At 40.3% G+C, this 21,381-nt stretch overlaps 7 protein-coding genes across 7 annotated transcripts; 2 read left to right on the forward strand and 5 right to left on the reverse strand.

Moving 5' to 3' along the window:
- Positions 1-355: 355 nt before the first annotated feature.
- On the reverse strand, positions 356-1,127 carry EAE98_009904 (uncharacterized protein; the record flags this gene model as incomplete). The annotated part of the gene is made up of 2 exons (XM_038957525.1): positions 356-801; positions 1,112-1,127. 2 exons carry the CDS (start codon positions 1,125-1,127, stop codon positions 356-358), a joined length of 462 nt encoding a protein of 153 aa, XP_038805988.1.
- Positions 1,128-7,138: 6,011 nt separating this feature from the next.
- On the reverse strand, positions 7,139-8,352 carry EAE98_009905 (uncharacterized protein; the record flags this gene model as incomplete). The annotated part of the gene is made up of 4 exons (XM_038957526.1): positions 7,139-7,319; positions 7,376-7,733; positions 7,784-7,865; positions 7,927-8,352. The coding sequence occupies 4 exons, from the start codon at positions 8,350-8,352 to the stop codon at positions 7,139-7,141; spliced, it is 1,047 nt and encodes a 348-aa protein (XP_038805989.1).
- Positions 8,353-10,048: 1,696 nt separating this feature from the next.
- Positions 10,049-11,524, reverse strand: EAE98_009906 (uncharacterized protein; the record flags this gene model as incomplete). The annotated part of the gene is made up of 4 exons (XM_038957527.1): positions 10,049-11,036; positions 11,088-11,215; positions 11,265-11,365; positions 11,422-11,524. The coding sequence occupies 4 exons, from the start codon at positions 11,522-11,524 to the stop codon at positions 10,049-10,051; spliced, it is 1,320 nt and encodes a 439-aa protein (XP_038805990.1).
- Positions 11,525-12,120: 596 nt separating this feature from the next.
- On the forward strand, positions 12,121-13,709 carry EAE98_009907 (uncharacterized protein; the record flags this gene model as incomplete). The annotated part of the gene is made up of 2 exons (XM_038957528.1): positions 12,121-12,273; positions 12,339-13,709. The coding sequence occupies 2 exons, from the start codon at positions 12,121-12,123 to the stop codon at positions 13,707-13,709; spliced, it is 1,524 nt and encodes a 507-aa protein (XP_038805991.1).
- A 165-nt stretch (positions 13,710-13,874) lies between these two features.
- On the reverse strand, positions 13,875-15,064 carry EAE98_009908 (uncharacterized protein). The gene is made up of 2 exons (XM_038957529.1): positions 14,581-15,064; positions 13,875-14,496 (listed from the first exon to the last, which is right to left on the reverse strand). Exons 1-2 carry the CDS (start codon positions 14,880-14,882, stop codon positions 14,013-14,015), a joined length of 786 nt encoding a protein of 261 aa, XP_038805992.1. The 5' UTR covers positions 14,883-15,064; the 3' UTR covers positions 13,875-14,012.
- Positions 15,065-15,909: 845 nt separating this feature from the next.
- Positions 15,910-16,870, forward strand: EAE98_009909 (uncharacterized protein; the record flags this gene model as incomplete). Its single annotated transcript, XM_038957530.1, has 2 exons — positions 15,910-16,208; positions 16,261-16,870. 2 exons carry the CDS (start codon positions 15,910-15,912, stop codon positions 16,868-16,870), a joined length of 909 nt encoding a protein of 302 aa, XP_038805993.1.
- Positions 16,871-17,021: 151 nt separating this feature from the next.
- Positions 17,022-19,660, reverse strand: EAE98_009910 (uncharacterized protein; the record flags this gene model as incomplete). The annotated part of the gene is made up of 3 exons (XM_038957531.1): positions 17,022-18,259; positions 18,311-18,735; positions 18,885-19,660. The coding sequence occupies 3 exons, from the start codon at positions 19,658-19,660 to the stop codon at positions 17,022-17,024; spliced, it is 2,439 nt and encodes an 812-aa protein (XP_038805994.1).
- Positions 19,661-21,381: the final 1,721 nt, after the last annotated feature.

Consider the following 21,381-nt stretch of genomic DNA (forward strand, 5'->3'; position numbering starts at 1 on the left):
GACTTCATCAATCCATGTAGACTAAGGAATCTTTGATGGCAATCTCAAAAACACTGGATCAAAAGGGGTTCAACCAATGTGGGATCATTCTAAGTTCATTTCCGCATCTCACCAGAAGCCCTCAGGCTATTATACACCTAACCCTTATATTACCTGTTGGTTGATAATTGTAAAGTACTCTGGTCCATTATGGCTTTATTCGTTCTTGATCATTATTATCTATGGGAAGCTAGTAATTAATAGGGAAGCGCTAGGCTAGCGCCGCGCTGGCTAATACAGTGCCCTCTATGATCACATGACCGATATCCCGACACAGTCTTTCAATCCACCCCAAATCTCAGTATCTACAACTTAATCAAGGAAGGCCACACCCCGAAAGATGCACATCATTACTCGCCGCAATCTTGATCTCATTCAAAATCGTACTCCCAGCATCCCTAGCCCCCCTCACATAGATATGTTTAACAAACATCACTGTGCATGTCTTTGGATTCACATCATATCGCTGCACCACCTCATTTTCAGTAAACTCCGTGAACGAGCTTGACGTACTCGAAGTAAATTGATAATTGAGCGTGACGCTCCACTCGGCCAATTTGAAGCCACCGGAAGCCGAGACCTCAATGCCAACGGTGTTTGTCATTTCCTGCGTTTGCGTTTTGGAAACGCCGTATTTGACAGTTTTTGAGCGGCTGGCTTTGGATGAAGTGTCGTTTTCACAGATGGCCTCGGCGACGTAAGAGGCGAGTCTAGTTACTTGGACAAAGGGATTGGAAATTGCTTGGATACTGCGCTTGTCTTCTGGGTCGAAGTAAGCAGGGTTAGGGGTGGAGTATAAACATCATTACGCAGGTAGAGAACCTCAATAGGTATTTTTGGAGTTGAGTATGATTCATTCAGATCTCATTGTTTTTCCCAAGGATTAACTCCTTTCCAGTCAGAAAGACTTTTGGCTCCGTAATCCGTTTCCTTCATAATATCCCCCAATCAAAATCCCATTCCACCCAGACATTGATTCCTTCATGTTTTCTCCCCAATCAAAATCCCATTTCACTGAACCATTCTTTCCTTCGCAATTCCTTCCCAATGAGACGAATCGTATTACACGTACCAAGATCAATGGTCATTTATCAAAGGTGGAGGCATTGACTGCTCTGAAGTCTTGCAAGGCGTAAAATAGAAATTTACTATTTTTTCGAAATCGATTTTTGGAGAACTGGACTATTTGACAAAATAATTAGTACAAAATTAAATTTTAATAACATCTAGAAACCCAACAATCCATACTTACTTGAGCGTCTATAATAAGGACGACAACGCCTATAAGAATGCAAACATGTTTTGCAATCTCAGAGGCAAAAGTACAAAGTACTTTGAGACTCTCGGGGATAGAAATCGGTTGGATAACCTTGGATGCAAAAGTACCAATTACGGCGATGCTTTTGAGTACGATCCAAATAACCGAACAAACAATAAGGAATAGTACGATAAACTCCAAAATTGAGGGAGGAATTCTGAGGATTTGCTGAAGGAAGTTCTTAACATCGTTGGGAGTGGCATTTTGCAACACCTTAGGGCCCGTTCGGATCGATTTTTTAGGCGATGTAGAGCTATATTTGTTGCCAATATAGGCCTAAATGAGTGTTTACCGAACGCTAATGTAGCTCAACAATTTATATTGATTACAAAATTGGAAAAAAGCGTTTTGCCGAATGCTATGTTTGGCTACAAAAAGCTACAAAATGTGAGTCGATAAAATTTGAAAATTTGTATGACAGCCTCGCCAAATCTGTAATGCAACTTTGACCAGCATTTATCAACATATTGTTACTCTACATTTTGTAGGCTACAAATTTCGAACCTATATTCACAAATTTAGGCTAAATTATTAGTCAACATATTATTTTGTCAACAAATTAAAAAAACGATCCGAACGGGCCCTCAGTATAAAGTGTTTGTAAGACATAGAGATAGAATGAGTTCCAGTCTGAAATGTTGGTATCGGCCACCGTGAAAGTGGAAATTGCGAGAATGATTTCGGGGAGAGGTAGATTTGTGAAAAATTTGTTGAAGTTTTGGAAAAAGGCAAAGGCAAGGGCTTTTGTAAGCGTTTCAATCAAGAGCATACCTGACCATAACCTATTTATTGTTAACACCATAGTGAATCTCTTAGGCAGGCTTTGCGAATGTATCAATTGTGCTGATATCTTTGGAATGATTGAATTGTGTTAATGTCTATGGATGATTGAATGATGTTGACCGCTCTGGATGATTGAGTTATTCTAACAACTCTAAATGACTGAATTGTATTGTCAACTTCTTTTGTCCCTTCAGAAGGTTGAATGAGGAGTTCTAAAAGTTGAATAGTTGAAAAGTAGTATGGAGTAGACAAAGTAAGAAGTAGAAGAGTTGTGACTTGTGTTAAGAAGTTGAAAGGAAGTTACTCTGGGGTAGAGAAAAGACTTTATCATTCTTAGAAGAGGCTCGAGCGCCCTTAAGAGAGCCCTTTGAAAGTTCATCAGCTATTAATCCAACTACCTGGAACTACCTGATACATTCCCTCTTCTAAATTGAATTTATTTGTATCCCAAACTTGATTGATTGATGTGAAACTCTCAAGATTGATACTCAACTTATCTCTTCTCAAGATTCCTTGGAAAACTAAACCTAGATTATTTCAATTTCCTTCTACGGTAATCAGATTTAGAATGATGAGCTTTTCATCTTTTACAACGTTAGATACCGCTCCAAAATACCATGAGCTTGTGATTTTGTAACTATTAGTAGGTATCTATTTGATACACATTTCGACAGTCATGTGAGTATGACTTATTAGATAGTCGATCGAAAATTATACAATAAGTCGGGTACCCTACTTTCGGGCCACCCCTGTTTTGGGCCATCCTTTCACACCAAAAATCACTTTTTAGGCCTATTAATATCTCTATCAATATATAATATGATTTAATGAAAATTATATATATATATAATTTAGATCGATTTAAGCCTATTTTGAAATTTTCAGATTTTTAGAATTTTTCTGTATCGAGATCTAGAGCTTCAAAATATCGATTTTTTAATTTATATAAAAATCACATACAAATTTAAAAATTTTATAAAATCTTTAATAACTTTTTAATAACAATTATTAAAAGAAAATCATATATATTTTTGAGATATTTAAACTTAAATCTATATAGAAATTCAAAAAAAAATTTAAAAAAATTAACAGATATAGAAATATAATATATAGTGAATTTAGAATAATATAAATAATCCTTGTTATTTTGAGAGTAATTTTATAAATATTTATTTATAATAGATTTTCTATTTTTTTTGAATCCATTAGATTGAATATATTATAAATTTAAAATAAAATTTTACAATTTATTTTTAGCAATTTTTATTAGAAAGTTATTAAAGATTTTATAGAATTTCTAAATTTGTATAGGATTCTTATATAAATTAAAAAATCGATATTTTAAAGCTTTAGATCTCAATACAGGAAAATCCTGAAAATCTGAAAATTGCAGAATAAACTTAGATCGATTTAAATTATATATAAATAAATTTTCAATAAATTCTATCCTTAAACAAAAAAGTTAAAAATTCCATTTTTGGTATAAAAAGTGGTTGAAAAGTGGCCCAAAATAGGGGTGGCCCGAAAGTAGGGTATCCGATTTATGACAAATTCAGTCAACTTTGAATTTGAAAGAGTGAATTTTGAATTCAATGAAAAATTAATAGTAAAGATTTCACTTGTCTATATAGGATTGAGAATATTGTAAACTAAGTGTCTTATTAAAGAGACTCGTATTATAATTCACTTGGTAGTATGAAGTCAGAGGAGGTGTATGGACATAGGTAAATGACTTCAATTCAAAGGCTGCTGTATCACCTAAGCGAATGCGAAAGAGACTAGCTCTTTCAATAGCCCTTATCTCAGGCCTACTATTTCTTGTACATATCTAGCTCTTTAGACAGAATGTAATATTGATGATTGGGACTCACAATCATACACAATGCCCACGGTTCCGTTTAGGGCACCAGAGGAGAACCTCCAAGCCACAACTTCCCAAAATGTTTTTGAAATTTGAAAACACAATCCCTATACACCCAACCCCAGTATCAAAAAGCCCAATGACCAGAACTCTTTTTCTTCCACAGGACTCGGCGCCTGTAGTTCTGCCCCAGAGTACTGCCGTCAAAACCCGTGCTGCCGAAAAGCTGCTTGTACTCTTGTTTTCCATAAAAGCGTTTCTTCCGGGCTCAAAGTGCTGAAAGACTTCAAATGATAATAACAAAGTGTTTTAAAAGAAGCTACCCGCATGAAATCAAATACACGGCAAAAAGCGAGCGAAAACACCTGCCCTTTTCGAGGAATATTTGCCCATGACGAGGACACCGTTGGAATGCTATCTGAAATCGACATTATTTCCAGATTCGGGTAGTTCATCCGAAGGAATTTGTCTCTCGCAAAGGTTTTATTGTTGAAGGACTCGTGAATGCAATATTTGGTAAGTATTTACAGACGCTAAAACTCAATGTAAGCATGAACTTCATTACACTCTTAATGAGTTTTAGACACCATAATCTGATGTACCTTGCACAACGTAGATTGAAGAAGCATAGCCCTCCTACTTTGCTAGTGTAGTAACTTTTGTTCTGTTAGTCATGTATTTGTTACATAAGTTCTACCTACGCAAACCCCGTCAAATTCGACTAATAGATTTGGAAGCAAAAGCACCGCTCTATAGCGACTTCCCAGAAACAATCAATGTAAGAGTTGAGGCCCCGGCTTATCGCACACTAGCCGAAAACACACCAAAAACCTTCATTTCTTCAACTTTTGAACTATATATTATTTCAATAAATATAGAAACGAAATTATCGAAATTGATATATATTATAATTAATTATTAAAATTATTCAAAAAAATGAATGGATTATTTTTAGTATTTTTTTTGATATAGTTGTAGGTTTTCAAAGTTAGAATTTCCAAAAAATCTAAAAAAATCGATTTTTTTGTATGGGAAAAGCGTTATATGTGATAAATTTCGAAAAATTTCAATTTTGAAAACCTATAACTATATCAAAAAAAATGCTAAAAATAATTCATTCATTTTTTAAGATTTTAAATATAGTAATTTCTTATATAAGAGATTTTCAAATCAACTCTTTAATTATTAAATAAATTATAAAAGAAATAAATTTGTATAGGAAAACGACTTTTTTGCAGGGATTTTGTCACGAAAAAGGGTAGTGTGCGATAAGCCGGGGCCTCAACTCTTACTAACTACTATTAGAGCATTTGGCTGGGCCCAGGAGGTGTCTAAATGAAATATGAACTTACTCGGTGCATCGCAAAGACCATTCTATCTTTTATACTGCATCCATGAATGGCTTGTCCTAGTTATCGACTTACTTTTTGGCGGTCTGGTAGCATTGATAGTAACGTTAAGGCATAACACAAATACGGGCTTCCTTGGATTGGCACTTTTAAAGATTATGTCATTCAACATGTCACTGTCCGCAGTCATCATAAATTGGACGGCTACCGAGACATCCTTAGGCGCTGTCTCACGAATTAAATCATTCGTTCAAATCACTCTTTCTAATAACAAGCCCGAAGAAATGCAAGAAGTACCTTCGAACTGGCCCTCGAAAGGCGAAATCGTTCTATCAGAAGTTACGGCTTCTTATGCACTGGACCAATCCCCTGCTCTTCAAGAAATCAACCTCACTATCACCGCCGGGGGAAAAAATGGAATTTGAGGCCCTTCTGATCCTGGAAAACCATCCTTCGTAGCGCTACTCCTCCATACGCTAGATATCAACAATGGAACGATTACCGTTGATGGCATCAACTTACTCAGAACCACCGGCAATGTCCTCCGAGAACGCTTAAATACGATCCCTCAAGAGCCAATCTTCATCAAAGGTACGATCCTCCAAAACCTTGACACCTCTTCCCCCACCAAGGCCCAAGAAGACCTCGAAAAGCTCGGCCTTTGGACCCTCATCTTTAATACTGGTGGTCTTGATGTGCATATGGAAGCAGAAAGCTTGTTATCTTATGGACAACGGCAGATTTTCTGTTTGGCCGGAGCGATGCTTCGGCAGTCGAAGGTTGTGATTATTGATCAGGCGACAGCGAATGTGGATGTAGGAACTGAGTAGGTGATGCAGAGGGCTATAGAGGAGCATTTTGTTGGGTGTACGGTTATTGCTGTGGCGCATCGATTAGATACTATAAGGGTGTTTGATAGGGTTGTGATGCTTGAAGAGGGTAAGATTGTGGAGTGTGGGGATCCTGATGTTCTTTTGAAGGAAAAAGGAGGGAAGTTTAAAGCTTTGTGGGAGTCTCAGTCTGGGTAGTTTGTTGGCTGGGTAGGGTGGGGTGCGTTGCAATCTCGTTTGTTAAAGATGAGTTGGAACTACGTAACTTTTAGAAAGTTACAAAGAGATTCAATGATGCGATGGCCTGTATCTCTTTGAATACTCTAACCAATACACAACGCTAAACCGCTACCAGAGATCCCATCGAGCCCTATGGTATCTTGAACGTGTAAAGTTTCGCTTTCAAATAAAAGAGTTCGTTTATCTACCGAGGGGTGGTTCACCAACTAAAGTAAATTATGCGATCCACAATTTACGATAGAGAGTATATAAACGTATCTCGACTTCGACTAAGTCAGGAGATAGATCAAGTAATTATGGATTAATCATGGGGCAAATAATGCTGATAATACTGTGGCTTTAATGACACCGGAGGAAGCTGGAAATGGGCGCCCACGATCATACTCTACATCTGAGCTTAATCCCTTTTAGAAAGCTCTATTGGGGAGAATAAAAGATATTTGTTGGGAATTATAGCCACAGTACAATCTTAAGCAGAGACACGCTAGAGTGGAGTACTTATTCATGACTTTCTATTTGATAAATGTTCAGAAATGATCATTTTGGGGGGGTTTTTTTTAAAGCTGTGGCTTTTTTGAATTGTGGGCTACTATGCAAATTTCTTCTCTCGAAAATCAATTTTACTTTATTTCACTTGATGATCTTATTATGCAACTGCATTTCGATGTTCAAATGAGTTGTATTTCTACCTTGCCGTCTATACTGAAAGTACTACAGCCTAAATCCTGATAACAATCTTACCCTGGTGCTTAGTTCCATCATAGAGCGCGTCAAACGCGGCTTGAGAGTCGTTGAACGAAAATACGCCTGGATCTATAATTCCTTTCAGATCAATTTTCTTCGCTTCCAAGAAGTCGCAAACGTCTCGGTGGTCTTTCTTGTCGCCAACCATTATTCCCCTGGAGAGATTGATTAGTACTTGCGATAACTAAGTCTGAATTTTCAATTAACGTACCTTATAACCAAGGACTTTTGCAGAGTTGGAGAGAACAGATCTGGGGTCTGATCCGCTTTAAGACCGCCTAAAAATCCGACCATAGAAAGCACACCTCTTCTTGCGAGAGCAGTAAGACTCTGAGCAGCTTGTGTCGGTCCCACGTTATCGACCACAATGTCAACTCCCCGGCCATTCGTGAGCTTGATAGCCTCTTCTTCCCACTTAGGATACGTGCGATAGTTAATCGTTTCGACCTCGCCCGCTTTTCCGGCTGCTTTTGCGATGTCGAGTTTCTTGTCCGAGGAAGAAGTAATGATGGGTTTGATACCTGCACCCAAGCATATTAACAATGCAAAAGAGCTCACCCCGCCGGTGCCTATTGATTTCTCAACAATGCTGATGGCACAGGATAAAACTGAATCTTACCTTGAAGAAGAGCGGTTCCTTTGTTTCTCGGCATGTCTAGAGCAGTCCATGCAGTCACACCTGCGCAGGTGATAGTTGAACCCTGGATAAGATATTAATTAGCAATCTCCAAATGTACTCGCCGAAGAAATATCTTAATTCACCTCCTCCCATGAAAGGTGATTTGGGAGGTGAAAAAGCACGTCCTGGTGGAACACGGCATATTCTCGCAAGACACCGTCGATATCACCTCCCAAAACTGATATATCATCTCTTGTACCGTCTACGTTATAGAGGTCAAAGATTGGAGCAACTGGGTCCCCAACTTTGAAGTTATGGACCTCGGAACCAACTTTCATGACTTCTGCTGCGCAATCACTGGCGGGGACCCCACGATCTATGACCTCAGCTGGATATTTCCCATGCATCATTGCTACATCTCTGTAGTTTAGCGATACTGCATGAATCTTGATGAGGACATCGTTTGGACCAAGTGTTGCTGGAATCTCCTCGGTAGTTTGCTCGAGTGTGGTAGGAGTGGTGCCAACCGTGCGACGGAAGGCCTTGTAAGTTTTTGGGAGGGCTGCCATGGTAAGAATTATTGATGAGAGGCTACAGCTTTTTGAAGAAGATGTTGTATGCATACATCAAAATCAGCGAGAGGTCTACTTTATATACCTTGATAGTCTGAAAAGAGACTTAACGTCGTGGTTGAAGACCGCGGCGGAAGAGTGTAGCTGTACGCAGGCGCTTTCACAGAAGATATTGACGTGAGTAATGATTTTGTTCGTCCTAATTACCAAGGTCTAAGATCTAAGTTTTTCGTGGTCAATTAGTGTTGATACTAAAGGAGTCTCGTCCGCCGCGGTGACGGAACCTTCGGAATTCTCCACTTTAAAAATAACGAAGTAACAAACGACTCCCCTCAACTTTGCAAAACTTTGATCCGTTAAAGCGTGCTTTTTTTAACCGAAAGAATAACGTGATTTATCATCGAGTGTATTATATTATCAAATGAATCACTTCAAAATCATATTAAACTTGAGACTCTATTGGTATCTGAATTTCCCATATACATAAGTCAATGGCCTTATATTATTTGCCTACTGTAGTAGATATCTTCAGTTTGTCTCCAAGTACCTTGATTATTATTGTTACTATTTGATACTAATATCTAAGACCGAAAGCGACAGTCTTTAGTGAGTGAAGGGGGACTGCCGGATTATTACAATGTTCAGAGTTTTGATAATAACGTACTTGAATTCACAAGACTGAGCTATACTCGTGTGTCAACTTCTAATGTTTGAAGCAAAATAAGTCAATGGAGCTGTAGAGCAGCAGTGCATAGCGAGTGGAGGTTGTGATAGAAATTGACAGACTAAGTAGGTATCTCGATAGCTAGAAGCAAAATGAACTAAATATTCATCTTGGTTTTTGAATTGTAATAAGCTTTACTTGAAACATAGATGGAGCGAATTTGGCATTAGCGACTGTTTTTTTATTATGAACATTTTCAAAGCTCTGAGACCGGGACCTAATATCGTTATAAAAGGTCGGAGTATCATACTCATGAAGATGTTTGAGAACGTTTCTGGCGATTATACAAAACGACCATGGCTGTGCATCGTCTTGTAAATCACACCTCCGCCAGACATGGATCTATGATCAAGATCTATGCTATCGAGGAAGATCCGATAAGAACAACGACATACTTTTCAAAAGAGCGCTGTGGAATATATGGTTGAGACGAGGGCCTCTTTGCACTATATAAGTAAAATTCATTTTAAATGATTCGGAACACGCGTTGGACTTATGGATTTTGTCAGGAATATTTATTGCACAGAATGTTCCCGGCTTCAATTCCAGCTTCGCTAATTTCGCTAATGGAGATCTCCCCTAAATCCCAAGTAATGTTATTACATTAAAGCCACTTGACTTGAAATACAGTGATAGTCAAAATTCCTGATATTCAAGAGTGATAATTCTCATGATACTAGACTATATCAGTGTTCTCGATAGTCCAGACCGTTGAGAATAATGCTAGAAACGAAGGGTGTGAGAACCACATTGCAATTGGCAGTAAAGCTGTAATTCAGAAAAAGGCTTTGGATTGAGGACTTGAATGTTAGGCCTGAAACATATTGAATTAAGCAATGAATCGGATAGAAATTCTGCCAATAAAAGATACTGAATAATAATTGGGTATTTGCTTTGCAAAATCACATGTGAACCTGCCGCCTATTGATTTAAATACATCGAATTCCAAAGTATCACTTGTCTTCAAAATTATTGCGCACCCAAAGTTTGTAGTGCTGCCCTTAACTCCTTTACTGCCGTTTCAGCATCCTCAAAATTCAAGGCTGAAATTGCCCATCTTGCATGTTTTTGTGCTTTAGCAATTGCTTCATCGTCCGTATTTAATTGACCGCGAGCTTGTGTGATTGGGGGTACTATTGGTGCAGTAAAATTATTTGATGGGGGAGGTCCAGGTTGATAGGTCTGGTTGGTAGGTTGTACATGTGAATTTCCATGGTCCGATGGTGGAGGTTGACGATAAAAGTCTTGAGGTGCAGTAACTGACGGTTGTTCCCCAGGTAAAGTTGGGGGCGGAAAGGATTGGAAATCTGGAGATGGTTTCATCCCGGGAGAGATACCAGGTGCTGCAAGAGAAGATGTATCCGGTAAACCAAGATCGAACGTGGTATCTGGAGCGGGAGCTGTTGGTAAAGTTGCATCTCGAGGTTCAGATGTAAAGGTTGGAACTTCTGGAAAATATCCTCCTCCTATAGATCCATTCCTATCTTTCGGGGATGGCTCGAGAGGGGACACATTATCGTCTTGGACTGCAGTATATGGAAAACCATCTCGAGGATATGGTTCAAATGGAGCCGATTCATTGTTTGGCGATCCATGAGCAGATACTTGTTTAGAGGGATGTAAAGATCGATCTAATGATGATTGCCTTGCTAACTTTGCTTCCAATTGATCTTGCTCATCGGTGACATCTTCCACAGAAGCTTGTTGTGCTTTCTGTTCCCCCAACAACTGTACCTCTGGATCATTTGGATCTAATGGTGGTAGTTCATCCTTGGGAGTTGGTTGTGGTTTGGGATTAGATTCATTAGGATCTTTTCCTTCTTTCAATGCTTTAACGATACGAACTGCGTTCCATTTTGCATACTTGATCTTGGCTTGAGTTTCGGCATCTGGGGGTGACCAGACATTCAATAGTTCCAGGAAGGTTGCTGCGGCTTGAAAAGTTTCCGCAGTTTGTCTAGAGATCGTCAGTCAATGTGTAAGAAGAATAGAACTATCAAGATCGTACTTTGTGACTTTATTTGCTTCCACAGCTCGATCTGCCCTTGAAAATATTTCCAACCCAAATTGTTCGCAATATGCCTGACCTGCAGTATCATCCATAATTGCATCGTTATTTGGATTCTCGGATTTTATCTGCCATGATTTAACTATAGTTCGATTCGCAGACAAGGGATTATCATACCCTCTCAAGTTTTTCCATCAAAGTAGTAGTATATTGTAGTGTCTCTGCATCTCCAGTATGCAGTCCTTTCGAAAGTATCTGGTTGACGATCCAGTATTCACCTGTGGGAATGGTAATGTTAGAATTTGAGTTGTGCGATATGGACTTTAAAACGTACACCAATATGATATAACCGGCTTCGCATTTTCGAGCTGTGCCGCCTTGATAATAAATCGAGTTAAGTCTGCGGTCTTCAACTTTGGGGGGATTTGTGACGCCATTATTGACTATGGCTGTTGAGTTGCAGAGTGGTGACTCGGTGAGTATAAGTAGGGTGGGATATGATTAGAGACGGATGAGAAAGCTTGCGCTGCATATAAGATTTGCACTTGAGTTGAGAGCAGCAGCGAGGTTGAGTATAAGAATACTTGTTGATTTGTTAAAAGATCTACCTAGACTTCTCTTTGTGAATGGTATAGTGAATGGTATGATGAGAATGCACGGCGATGCGATGCGATGCGATGCTAGAACAGTAAATCCAGCCTTACGATTGAATATGATAACCCCGCCCCTCACTAATTGAATTCTGCCATTTCACCGCTCAATTAACGCTAAAGTAGCAGTACGGACGGGAAGCCACTAGTAGTACCTAGTACTCTGTAGGTATTTTACCCCGGATTTCATTTGATAATGATACCTCATCCAAATTCATCCACCTCGTATCGTAATACACATCTTGCGACTGTGGCCTTTTCGCATACATAAATACAACCAACGCCTTCACATACTGCCACTCTGTTTTTCTTCTTACATGTATCGATAAACTTCAATAGCTCCTACAGCTACAGGTAGCAATTACAATTTACAATTATTTAAAATGGTTAATACTGGAGTCATTTCAACTGCAGCTGCGGCTTTGCTGTGTGCTTTGCCCGCAGTTCATGCTGGATTGTACCCAAAGAGTTCAGCTGTTTTGTCAATTAATGGGAAGGATTATGATCGGATGATTGCTCAATCAAACCATACTTCCGTAGGTATTCCCCCGATCCTCAATCACTCTATTGGCACATCAGTCTTTAACCTTCCGTCATACAGATCGTTGAATTTTATGCTCCATGGTGTGGACATTGCAAGAACCTTCAACCAGCTTACGAAAAAGCCGCCAAGAGTCTTGCTGGTCTCGCGAAAGTAGCAGCAGTCAATTGCGATGAAGAATCGAATAAAGCTTTCTGCGGAGGATTCGGTGTTCAAGGTTTCCCTACTCTCAAGATTGTTAAACCTGGAAGCAAACCCGGAAAGCCAATCGTTGAAGATTACAATGGACCACGAACTGCGAAAGGAATTGTCGATGCAGTAGTCGATAAAATTCCAAATCTTGTAAAGAGAGTTACAGATAAAGATTTGGAGAGTTTTTTGGCCGATGCGAACGACACGGCGAAGGCAATTTTATTTACCGACAAAGGAAAGACAAGCGCAACATTGAAAGCCATTGCCATTGATTTCAAGGGCAGTATCAAGGTGGCACAGATCAGAAACACAGAGAAAGCTTCCATTGAATTATTTGGCATCACTGAATTTCCTACACTTATTTTGTTACCTGGTGGAGAAGCAGCTGAAGGAATTGTGTATGATGGAGAATTGAAGAAGGATGGCATGGTCAAATTTCTTACACAAGCTGCCGAACCAAATCCAGATCCCCCAGCAGCAAAGGCTAAAGCTTCCAAATCCAAAACAAACAAAAAGTCTTCCGCAAAAGCAAAGGAATCTTTCGAAGCAGCATCGGAATCTCACGCCAAATCCGAAAAGCCTGTCACTCAAACAGATGAAACATTAGGAAATCAACCCACTGAATCACCATCACCAGAAATTGAAACGGAGAAACCGATTGTACTTCCACCAGCGCCTGCAATTCCTATTCTGACTTCTGAAACCGACCTCAAGAAGAATTGTCTTGGTCCTAAAACCGGTACATGTATTCTTGCACTTCTTCCAGATACCTCGAATGAGATCACGGGTTTAGCTTCTACATCATTGGCCGAAGTTTCCCATAAACATCATTTACATCAACGAAAGTTATTCCCATTCTATATTCTTCAAGCCGAAAACCCTGGGTTCTCTCAAGTCAAAGAAACTTTAGGGTTGAAAGGCGATGCTGAAATCATTGCTCTCAATGGGCGACGAAATTGGTTTCGTGCCCTCCCTAGCAAGGGCGACTCCCTAGTTTCTGAGGATGTGACAATCGAAGCAATTGAGAATTGGGTTGACGCCATCAGATTAGGTGAAGGCGAGAAGAAGAAGATTCCTGAGGGACTCATTCCTGAAGAGGTTGAGGAAACTGTTGTGGAAGAAGCAGCTCCAGAACCAGAACCAAAAGCTGCAGATGAGCCTATGATTGTCATTGAGGAGCTCCCGGAAGATTGGGAACCACCAACTCCAGAGCCCGAGATCAAACATGGAGAACTTTAAGCAGGTGTTTGCTAGGGAATCTCAGAGTTCTTAGGACGAATTCGGTTTCACGAGTTCTCCTGGAACGTTAGTTTGCAGCATTTGTTTTTAGTTTGCATAGTAATAGTAAAAAATATACCTTCATTCATTTTGTGAATGTATGAGGCATGCGCCAAACTTCTATTAATCATCACACGGTTCCCTTGATGTAATGTTTTTCCATTCCTGCCATCCTATCCCATTTCCATTATGACGCCATTTAAACACTTGGGTATCATCTAATGATGCTGTTCTTCCCTCGTATGATGTACAGATCTGGCCCTACTAAGCCATTGCACCACTCAATATTTTCTTCCCTCTAGTTCTAATCACTCCATCTAGAATTTCTCTGACTTGTTTACACCCATCCACTCCCACAGCCAACATGCCCTCCAATCTACCGGCTTGTACCCTTGTCTCCATGACCAATGCCACGACTCCATCACCATCGCCTTCTCCAGCTGTCGCAACCGTGAGGAATGGTAATTCTTGCTCCTCACCCAAATTTAAATCCAATAGCGGGTCTGCTTTCTCATCATTACTCGAGTATGAAGATGTAGAACCAGCTGTACAAGCGCAAATATAAGAAGGCATTGGAATACCAGCGTCGATTAAGGCAAGAGTCGAGGCATTGATAAGAGCAGAGAGAAGCGAGCCATCTAATGATAAGATGTGAAGGGAAATGAGGATTGTCGAATGAGAAGTCAAAGTGGTAAGAAGATGAGGAGTGAAGGTTGTGGATAAGGTATTGGAAAGTTCTTGAATACGTCTGCGGTGAACCTGATTAGTTTCCATTCCACTCGAGCCAGGACAGTTGAGATTCGCAATATGTAGCGAATTAAAGGAGACTTACTTATCATTCCTGCCATACTTCTTCCTATCCACGCCTGCAAAGCCTGCGAAACTGATCTCCACTCTTACTTCCGCTTTTTCCCCCGCATTATTACTTCCACCACCGCCAATTGATCGTAATTTTGAGGGATCGCAAGGTCCGGTCACTGTGCAGAGAACTTGGGTATTGCCCATTGAAAGATACGAAGATCCATCGGAGGACGGCTGAGTTGAGATTTGTGCTGTAAGACGGCGAAGTTCATTCCATCTGCGACCGTCAAGGCGAAGGAGAGCAAGAGAGTAGGTTGAAGTGTCGAGAGGCATGATTGTGATCTTGAGGAGGGCGTCAAAGGGAATATGTAATGGGATGTTCGCGGACACAAACTGACAAAGTATGTGAATTCTCTATGGACCAGAGGTTATGCCAATGACCTTCTGCTGAGGTGGGGAACGTATAAGAGGCAACGATGTGAATGATACAAGTCTTTCTTGAAAGCTTCCAATTCGTGAAGCTCAAAAAGCTTTGGTAACAAATTATTTTTGTTGATCTTAGGCTTCGTAGATTAGATAAGATTAGATGTGAGGGTATTAGTCAGCTCAATATCTACTCCTCTAGATGACCTTCTCAATATCTATTCAAAGGAGTATGTTTTCTCTCATCATTCACGGAGGGAATCTAGGTATTTGAGCCCCCGCCATGATATGTATCAATCAATGAACACCAATGTCTCTGTATTCATAGTATAAGCGTACTACTTGATTCCAATTTTTCTCGTCCATCACAGCAGTAAGTACTTGCGTGTCTCGTGTGTTCTCATCTTCATACTATCTGACTCTAAGTGAATGCTCAAACAGTTGATCTATTTGGCTTGTCCCTTCAATTTACTTTACAGAACGTTGCATCGGTCTGTCTTTCGGAAAACTCTCCCTACAAGGGTTATACAAACATATTTTTGTACCCCAATCTCACAAGGCTTGAGCTTCGAAATCTCCGTAGTTGTTTCAGAGTCGAGATCCTTCAGCGTCGAAATCCTTCAGCGATACGTTCTTGAACTTCAAGATGTCTCCTTTCTCATTGGTCTCTTCCAAAAAAGATCTATATTAAAAAGTTTCCAGCCGCAGATTCAATGGAACAATTCGGCGCTTCAAAATATTTCTCGATGATATTTGACGAGTCATAGCATAAGGAGTCATTACCACCTCATTCGTTTATCTTCCTTGTGCCTTCAATGAATATTTTTAGATTTAGCAAATCTTCGGTAGAAACTCACTGCCCACATCCTGCAAAGTCAATACTTCTTCGATCTTTCTTACTCAATGTTTTCAGATATCTTTCTATAATAACACGCCGATGGATATCTACAAGCAAAACTTTTCGAAAAGTGGTTTATGCTTGAACACATCCGTTGAGACTCAACCAGGTCTTGAGGTACAAGATGCTTCTTCACGGAAAACATGGCCATGCTCATCACAGGAAACCCGCTCTAAAATACAGGGTGAAAAGGGTGCAATATTAGAGCGTAGGCAAATCGCGGGGTTATCGATCGGAACATTTTGGGCTTTGGTAGTCTTACTATGTCTCATTGTCGGAGGTGGAATAAGTGGAGGTGTAGTAGCTGGGATTGCGGCACAAAGGAATGAATGCAAGGGGTAGCTTAAGCCTATGAGACATTGATGGATTGCTTTTAATCTATTATCTTAGCACAGTTATCAACACGAGTTCGGGGTCAGAGAATTCTGCCGCTGTGGTATCATCGACAACAACAAGCGCCATATATTCCACGAGTACCAGAAATTCAATAGCATCTTCAACCACAAGCTCTGGACTGATTATAGATAATTCAAATATAGCTTCATCATCTACGACGTCATCCGCGCCATTTAATCCATCAGTATCGACTGCGCCAGCCTCCCACTGCTCCGATGAATTTTCCACATTTAATGATTCTCTCGTTCAGCCTCTCTCTTCAGAGGGTTCGGCTGTCAACTTATCAGGCATACCGCAGACTTTTCGCGTCGCTTGTTACACAAACTATCCGTCTGGCGCTCAATATGGAAATCCAGGGATCCATGACATCATGAAGATATATATGCCGGATCTAATTCAGTGTATGATGGCCTGCGCAGAGTATAACGCGGGTTACTCTACCAATTTGCAAGGTGGGATCGACGTAGGAGGGGGCTTATGTAGGGCGGTCAGTATGGTAATAAAGGATGGGGAGTTTTGTTATTTGAAGAATGGGACTGGTGTTAACAACACGGCGAATAGTGGGGGTGAGGCAGTCCGAAAAGATAGTGCTATCTTGCAATAAGTAAGGAGTCATATACACAGGGTAATTCAAATGGAAGCACCAAAAATTCAATAAAATATCTTCATTATCATTATCTCGAATCGAGCTTCATAACACCACGTACATCCTGGGAATCTTTCATATCCATAAACCATAACATCATGCACCCCAATTACTCCAAAGCAAAACATCTATCTGTACTATCTGCATTATTGCCCCACCAATTTGGCATGGTAACGACCTTGCCTGCGCCAAAGAACAAGAAAATCAATAACATGTTCAAATTGAATCCTGCATCGAAAGCAGCAGCAAGGATGTAATTATATCGTGCCCACATCTCATATCTATATCTGTACGCCCAGTAGGCAACAATGAAACCACCAATAATGGAAGAAGTGTATCCAGTAGAGATGTTTCCGTAAAATGTAGAAAGACCAGAGAAGAAAATGGTGGTATTGAAGAGATGAAATTTAGCGTTGGGAAAGCGACGGTGGAGAACATAAATGATGGGTGGGCAAAGTGCTCCAACAAGGAACCCGTATGGAAGAGGTTTGAAAATAGGCAACTGAAAGAGGCGTAGAGGTCCGATGAGAACATATTGCGTGCTAGTAGTCAACGTAGTAGCGAGACCTTGTCCAGTCCATTGATGTGTTGGATCTGTTACAGCACCACTCAAATAATCCGCTTTTGAACTGAGTACCCATTTTACGACACCATAATTGATTGGAATACCAATGAAACAACCGAAGACTTGAGCAAAGAAGGTGTCTCGAGGAGGAATATGCATATAGTGACCAATTTTCTGATCTTGAAGCATAAGTTGTGCACGATACCATGCATCACCGGCGAGGGATGAGTAAACCGATGCACCCGAAGGATTCTTGTGTCCGTCGACCGCGTTAACCATCAGGCCATACAAGAGTTCGTTGAAGGTACCGATTGGAAGTTGAAAGTTGGAAAGGGCATATAGCCAGCCAAGCGGGATAACGACCACAACACCTGTAAGAACCGCAATGAAATAAGTCCATAGAGGAATGAAAAGATTGCCGGTGCCCAAGATTACCATCATAATGACAAAGGTAATAAGGAAAAGAATCAATGACCACCACCAAGGAACTTCTTTATAAGAACGTTGGAGGATATTCAATTGGTCGCCATATTGATGGTTGATGGTTTCTCCCTCGACTTTGTTCTTACGACGAGCGTTCAATTTTTTAAGTGTATCTCTGATTTGTGTGAATCCAAAGAAACAAATCCAACTGATACCGGAGGTGTATGCTGCATAATCGAAGAACATGTTCCAAAGTTGTTGAGTACCAACGTAGATTGGCCCGTACTCCTCGTAAGCAGTTTCATTGAGTGTGGCTTGAGGAGTGATGAGCTTGGTGGTAGGATAAGAAGTTCCATTTTCTGATGACTCATTAGTTTTTATCAAAATATTATTCTGGACATGTGACATACCCATGAAGAGACGATTAGACATCAACTCAGGCTTCCAACTACCCAGACTTCCCCATTTCGCGGCCGGAAGCAATATCCAACAGTTGACTACAAAAGCCAGGAAGATGATTACTTGAGTCCACCAAGGAGTTACGAACAAGCTGTTGGAATTACTCAAACTAGCAATACTTGACCAATCAAGTGTCAGATTTAAGAAACCCATTCCCCCCAAACCTGAGCCCATGAAATTCGCAACCTTGTTCTTTGGGGCAACCCAACAGAGGAATGCCAAGGACCCAAGCATTGGAAACACGAACTCTGGGAGGAATTGCCATAGAGTGATTCCTGCAAGAACTCCAAAGAATACTCTCATCTGTTTCTTTGAAACACGGGATGGATGTTGTCTCTGCTTCTTTTGAGTTTCAAAGAGAGCAGTCTGACAGAGTCTATGAAATTCAAAGTTAGCGATCATCATTCTCTAACATTCTCACTACGTCCCGCTGCAAAAGAACAAGCTGGAATAGAGCAGTGTAAAAGCCTAGTTGAGACAGGAGCAGTAGGATTGAAAGGACGTCGAAAAAAGTCTTGAACTTACGCTTGATACCATGGGTATACAGGATCATAGAGCAAGAATTGTCTAGCAATAGCTGCGAAAGAATACCCAATGTATACTACGGACCACATAAAGAATATCGCAACTGCTGGATTAATGGTGATTCCAAAGTAGAGCTCGGCGATAGAAATTGGGGCGTAGGCCAAGTTGTAAGTGGCACCAGATGCTGCAGAAATGGTAACCAACACATGTTCCTTTGTTCCCCATGGACCTGGATTCAGACTAAAGCTTCCTCCAAATGGTAACCAGATGGTCTTGGCTGGAAGAACCTTTGCTAGCCAAACACCAACATAATTCGAACAGATTTGAACGAAGAAGACGGAGTATGGAGCGGATGTGGTACGGAAATGGCTCATTTGTGATAAGAAAGCTCCCGGTGCGACGAATATCAGGGTCAGAAGAAAATAGCGGAACGTGATTGTAGGTTCGGTAGGATCATCCTCGAGACTGACAATTCGGCGAACTTGCCATGGAATATCCTTAAGTAATGGATCGTCATCACCAAACCTTCCTGATGTTGGTGTCGCCTTTTCGATGTCGAGAGGTGAACTTTCAACGATAGGTGAGGACTCTTTGACATTTGTTTCGGGATCGATTTTCTCAGTTGGATTACCATTTTCCTCAATGGATTTACTGATTTCGTCGGTGCCAGTAACACTCGATGCTACCCCATCATTTTGATGATCGACGGATGCGGGGGTGATGTTGTCCTCCTGCTGCCGAGGAAAGAGGCGGCTTCTCAAAGATGAAAACCCCATTTCTCCAAGACTGAATGTTGAAACAAGAGAAAATACCAAGAGATGTGAAATGTAAGTGAGGCATGGCAAAAGTTACAAGAACTAGTATATACGCAAGAGAAGTCTCATACCGCCACTAAGCGTGTTCGACATGGAAAAAATTGATCCATCGGTATTGCACCATTTGCCATTCTTATCGCATACTAATTATTAGATTACCAAACGAATATCATTTCGATTTGTGGAACTGGCCGTGCTAAGGTCCCTTAGTACACCCGTGAATAGCCCACAGCGGTGGGAATTTAACGGGACGTAGAATTCTTAAGAAGTGATCGAGCTCGTCGAGCTAACAATACTGGTAGGGATTTTAGATCTCACGGATCAAGATTTTGGTGTTGAGATTTGACCGTTGTGGGTATAAGTTGAATAAAGTATGGATATATCATGAATAATGAATGATTTTATTTGTTCGTTTAATGCTGAACATAGATGAAGGGGGTAAAGAATACACATCACTGGTATGCTAACATTTTAAGCTTAATTGAATTCTCGACCAAACCGATGAAAACATATCAAACTATTATTCATATATCGGAGAAAAGATTCCTATTTAGATGATTACAAAGTCACAACAGCATTTTTGAAAATGACGTGCTTTTCATAACTCCACAATCATTGAAAATTTTCCATAGAATAGGAAAATGGTGGTGAACAATTACAGAGAACGAACATAGTCCATACGTAAGAAATGAACAGATTGGAAAGTGTGGGAAAGTATATCAACAGTGCAAACGTCGATAATAGTGGGAAGTCTTCGGGATTTGATAGTTAGCCGTTGATGGTCTGGCCGTTAGTGATGGATCATGGAATGATATGATATTGGTGGCAAGAACATGTAAGAGGATATCGACTGATTCAATTTAGGTGTCCGCCAGTCCGAAATCCGGCATTTGTACGGGGTGTGAAGTTGAAAACCCAATCTGCCAACATTTATGAGGAAGCCCAATGATATCAAAACGTCAGCCCTGAGGGAGTTTTACCAGAATTCAGGATATATCGGAATCATGCTCGCATTGGCACGTATATCGGAAAACATCCGAACAATATGTAGAAGAAAGTTTCCACGAACTCAAAGGGGAATTGATCATGTTCGTATTGGAAACATACAGTTGGCGGCGGCACAAAGTAAAGTAACGTTACAATATGAGATAGTTTCAAAGTCTCTTTATATGTAATGTTCTCTCCTCATTGAAGAGAATGCATATACGGGGGTTAACATCTGCATTCAGCATTTCCTACAGAATCCTACTTAACTTCAAAAGGTGCAATGGCAAGGAATCATTAGATGATTGCAGTTAATTTCGTATTCTGCCGACATCCCGAAATGTAGTTGATGAGTCCATTTTAATGTTATTTAAATAAAGTTGGTGATGAAAGATAATTCTCCATCACGTTGATTGCCAGTGTCAAGTCAGGGGCCGGTTTCCCATAAAACTCAGGAAATGATGCATCAAGGTTGATGTGAGAGCAATAATTATAGGATCTATCAAGAAAAGGTACAATTCCATATTTATATTGAATATGACTGTGTAAGACATCGTCTTGATGAATTATCTGCTTACTTTCTTTCCATCACATATAAGCCTTTTCGTGCATCCGAAGGACGGTAGGCTTACTTTGCTCTGAACAAGCCTATGAGTATTCCGGGTCTAGTGCTCACACGCCACAACTTAATTTGAACC

This window comes from Botrytis deweyae (genome assembly GCF_014898535.1).
Source record: "Botrytis deweyae strain B1 chromosome Unknown BDEW_032, whole genome shotgun sequence".
NCBI lineage: Eukaryota > Fungi > Ascomycota > Leotiomycetes > Helotiales > Sclerotiniaceae > Botrytis > Botrytis deweyae.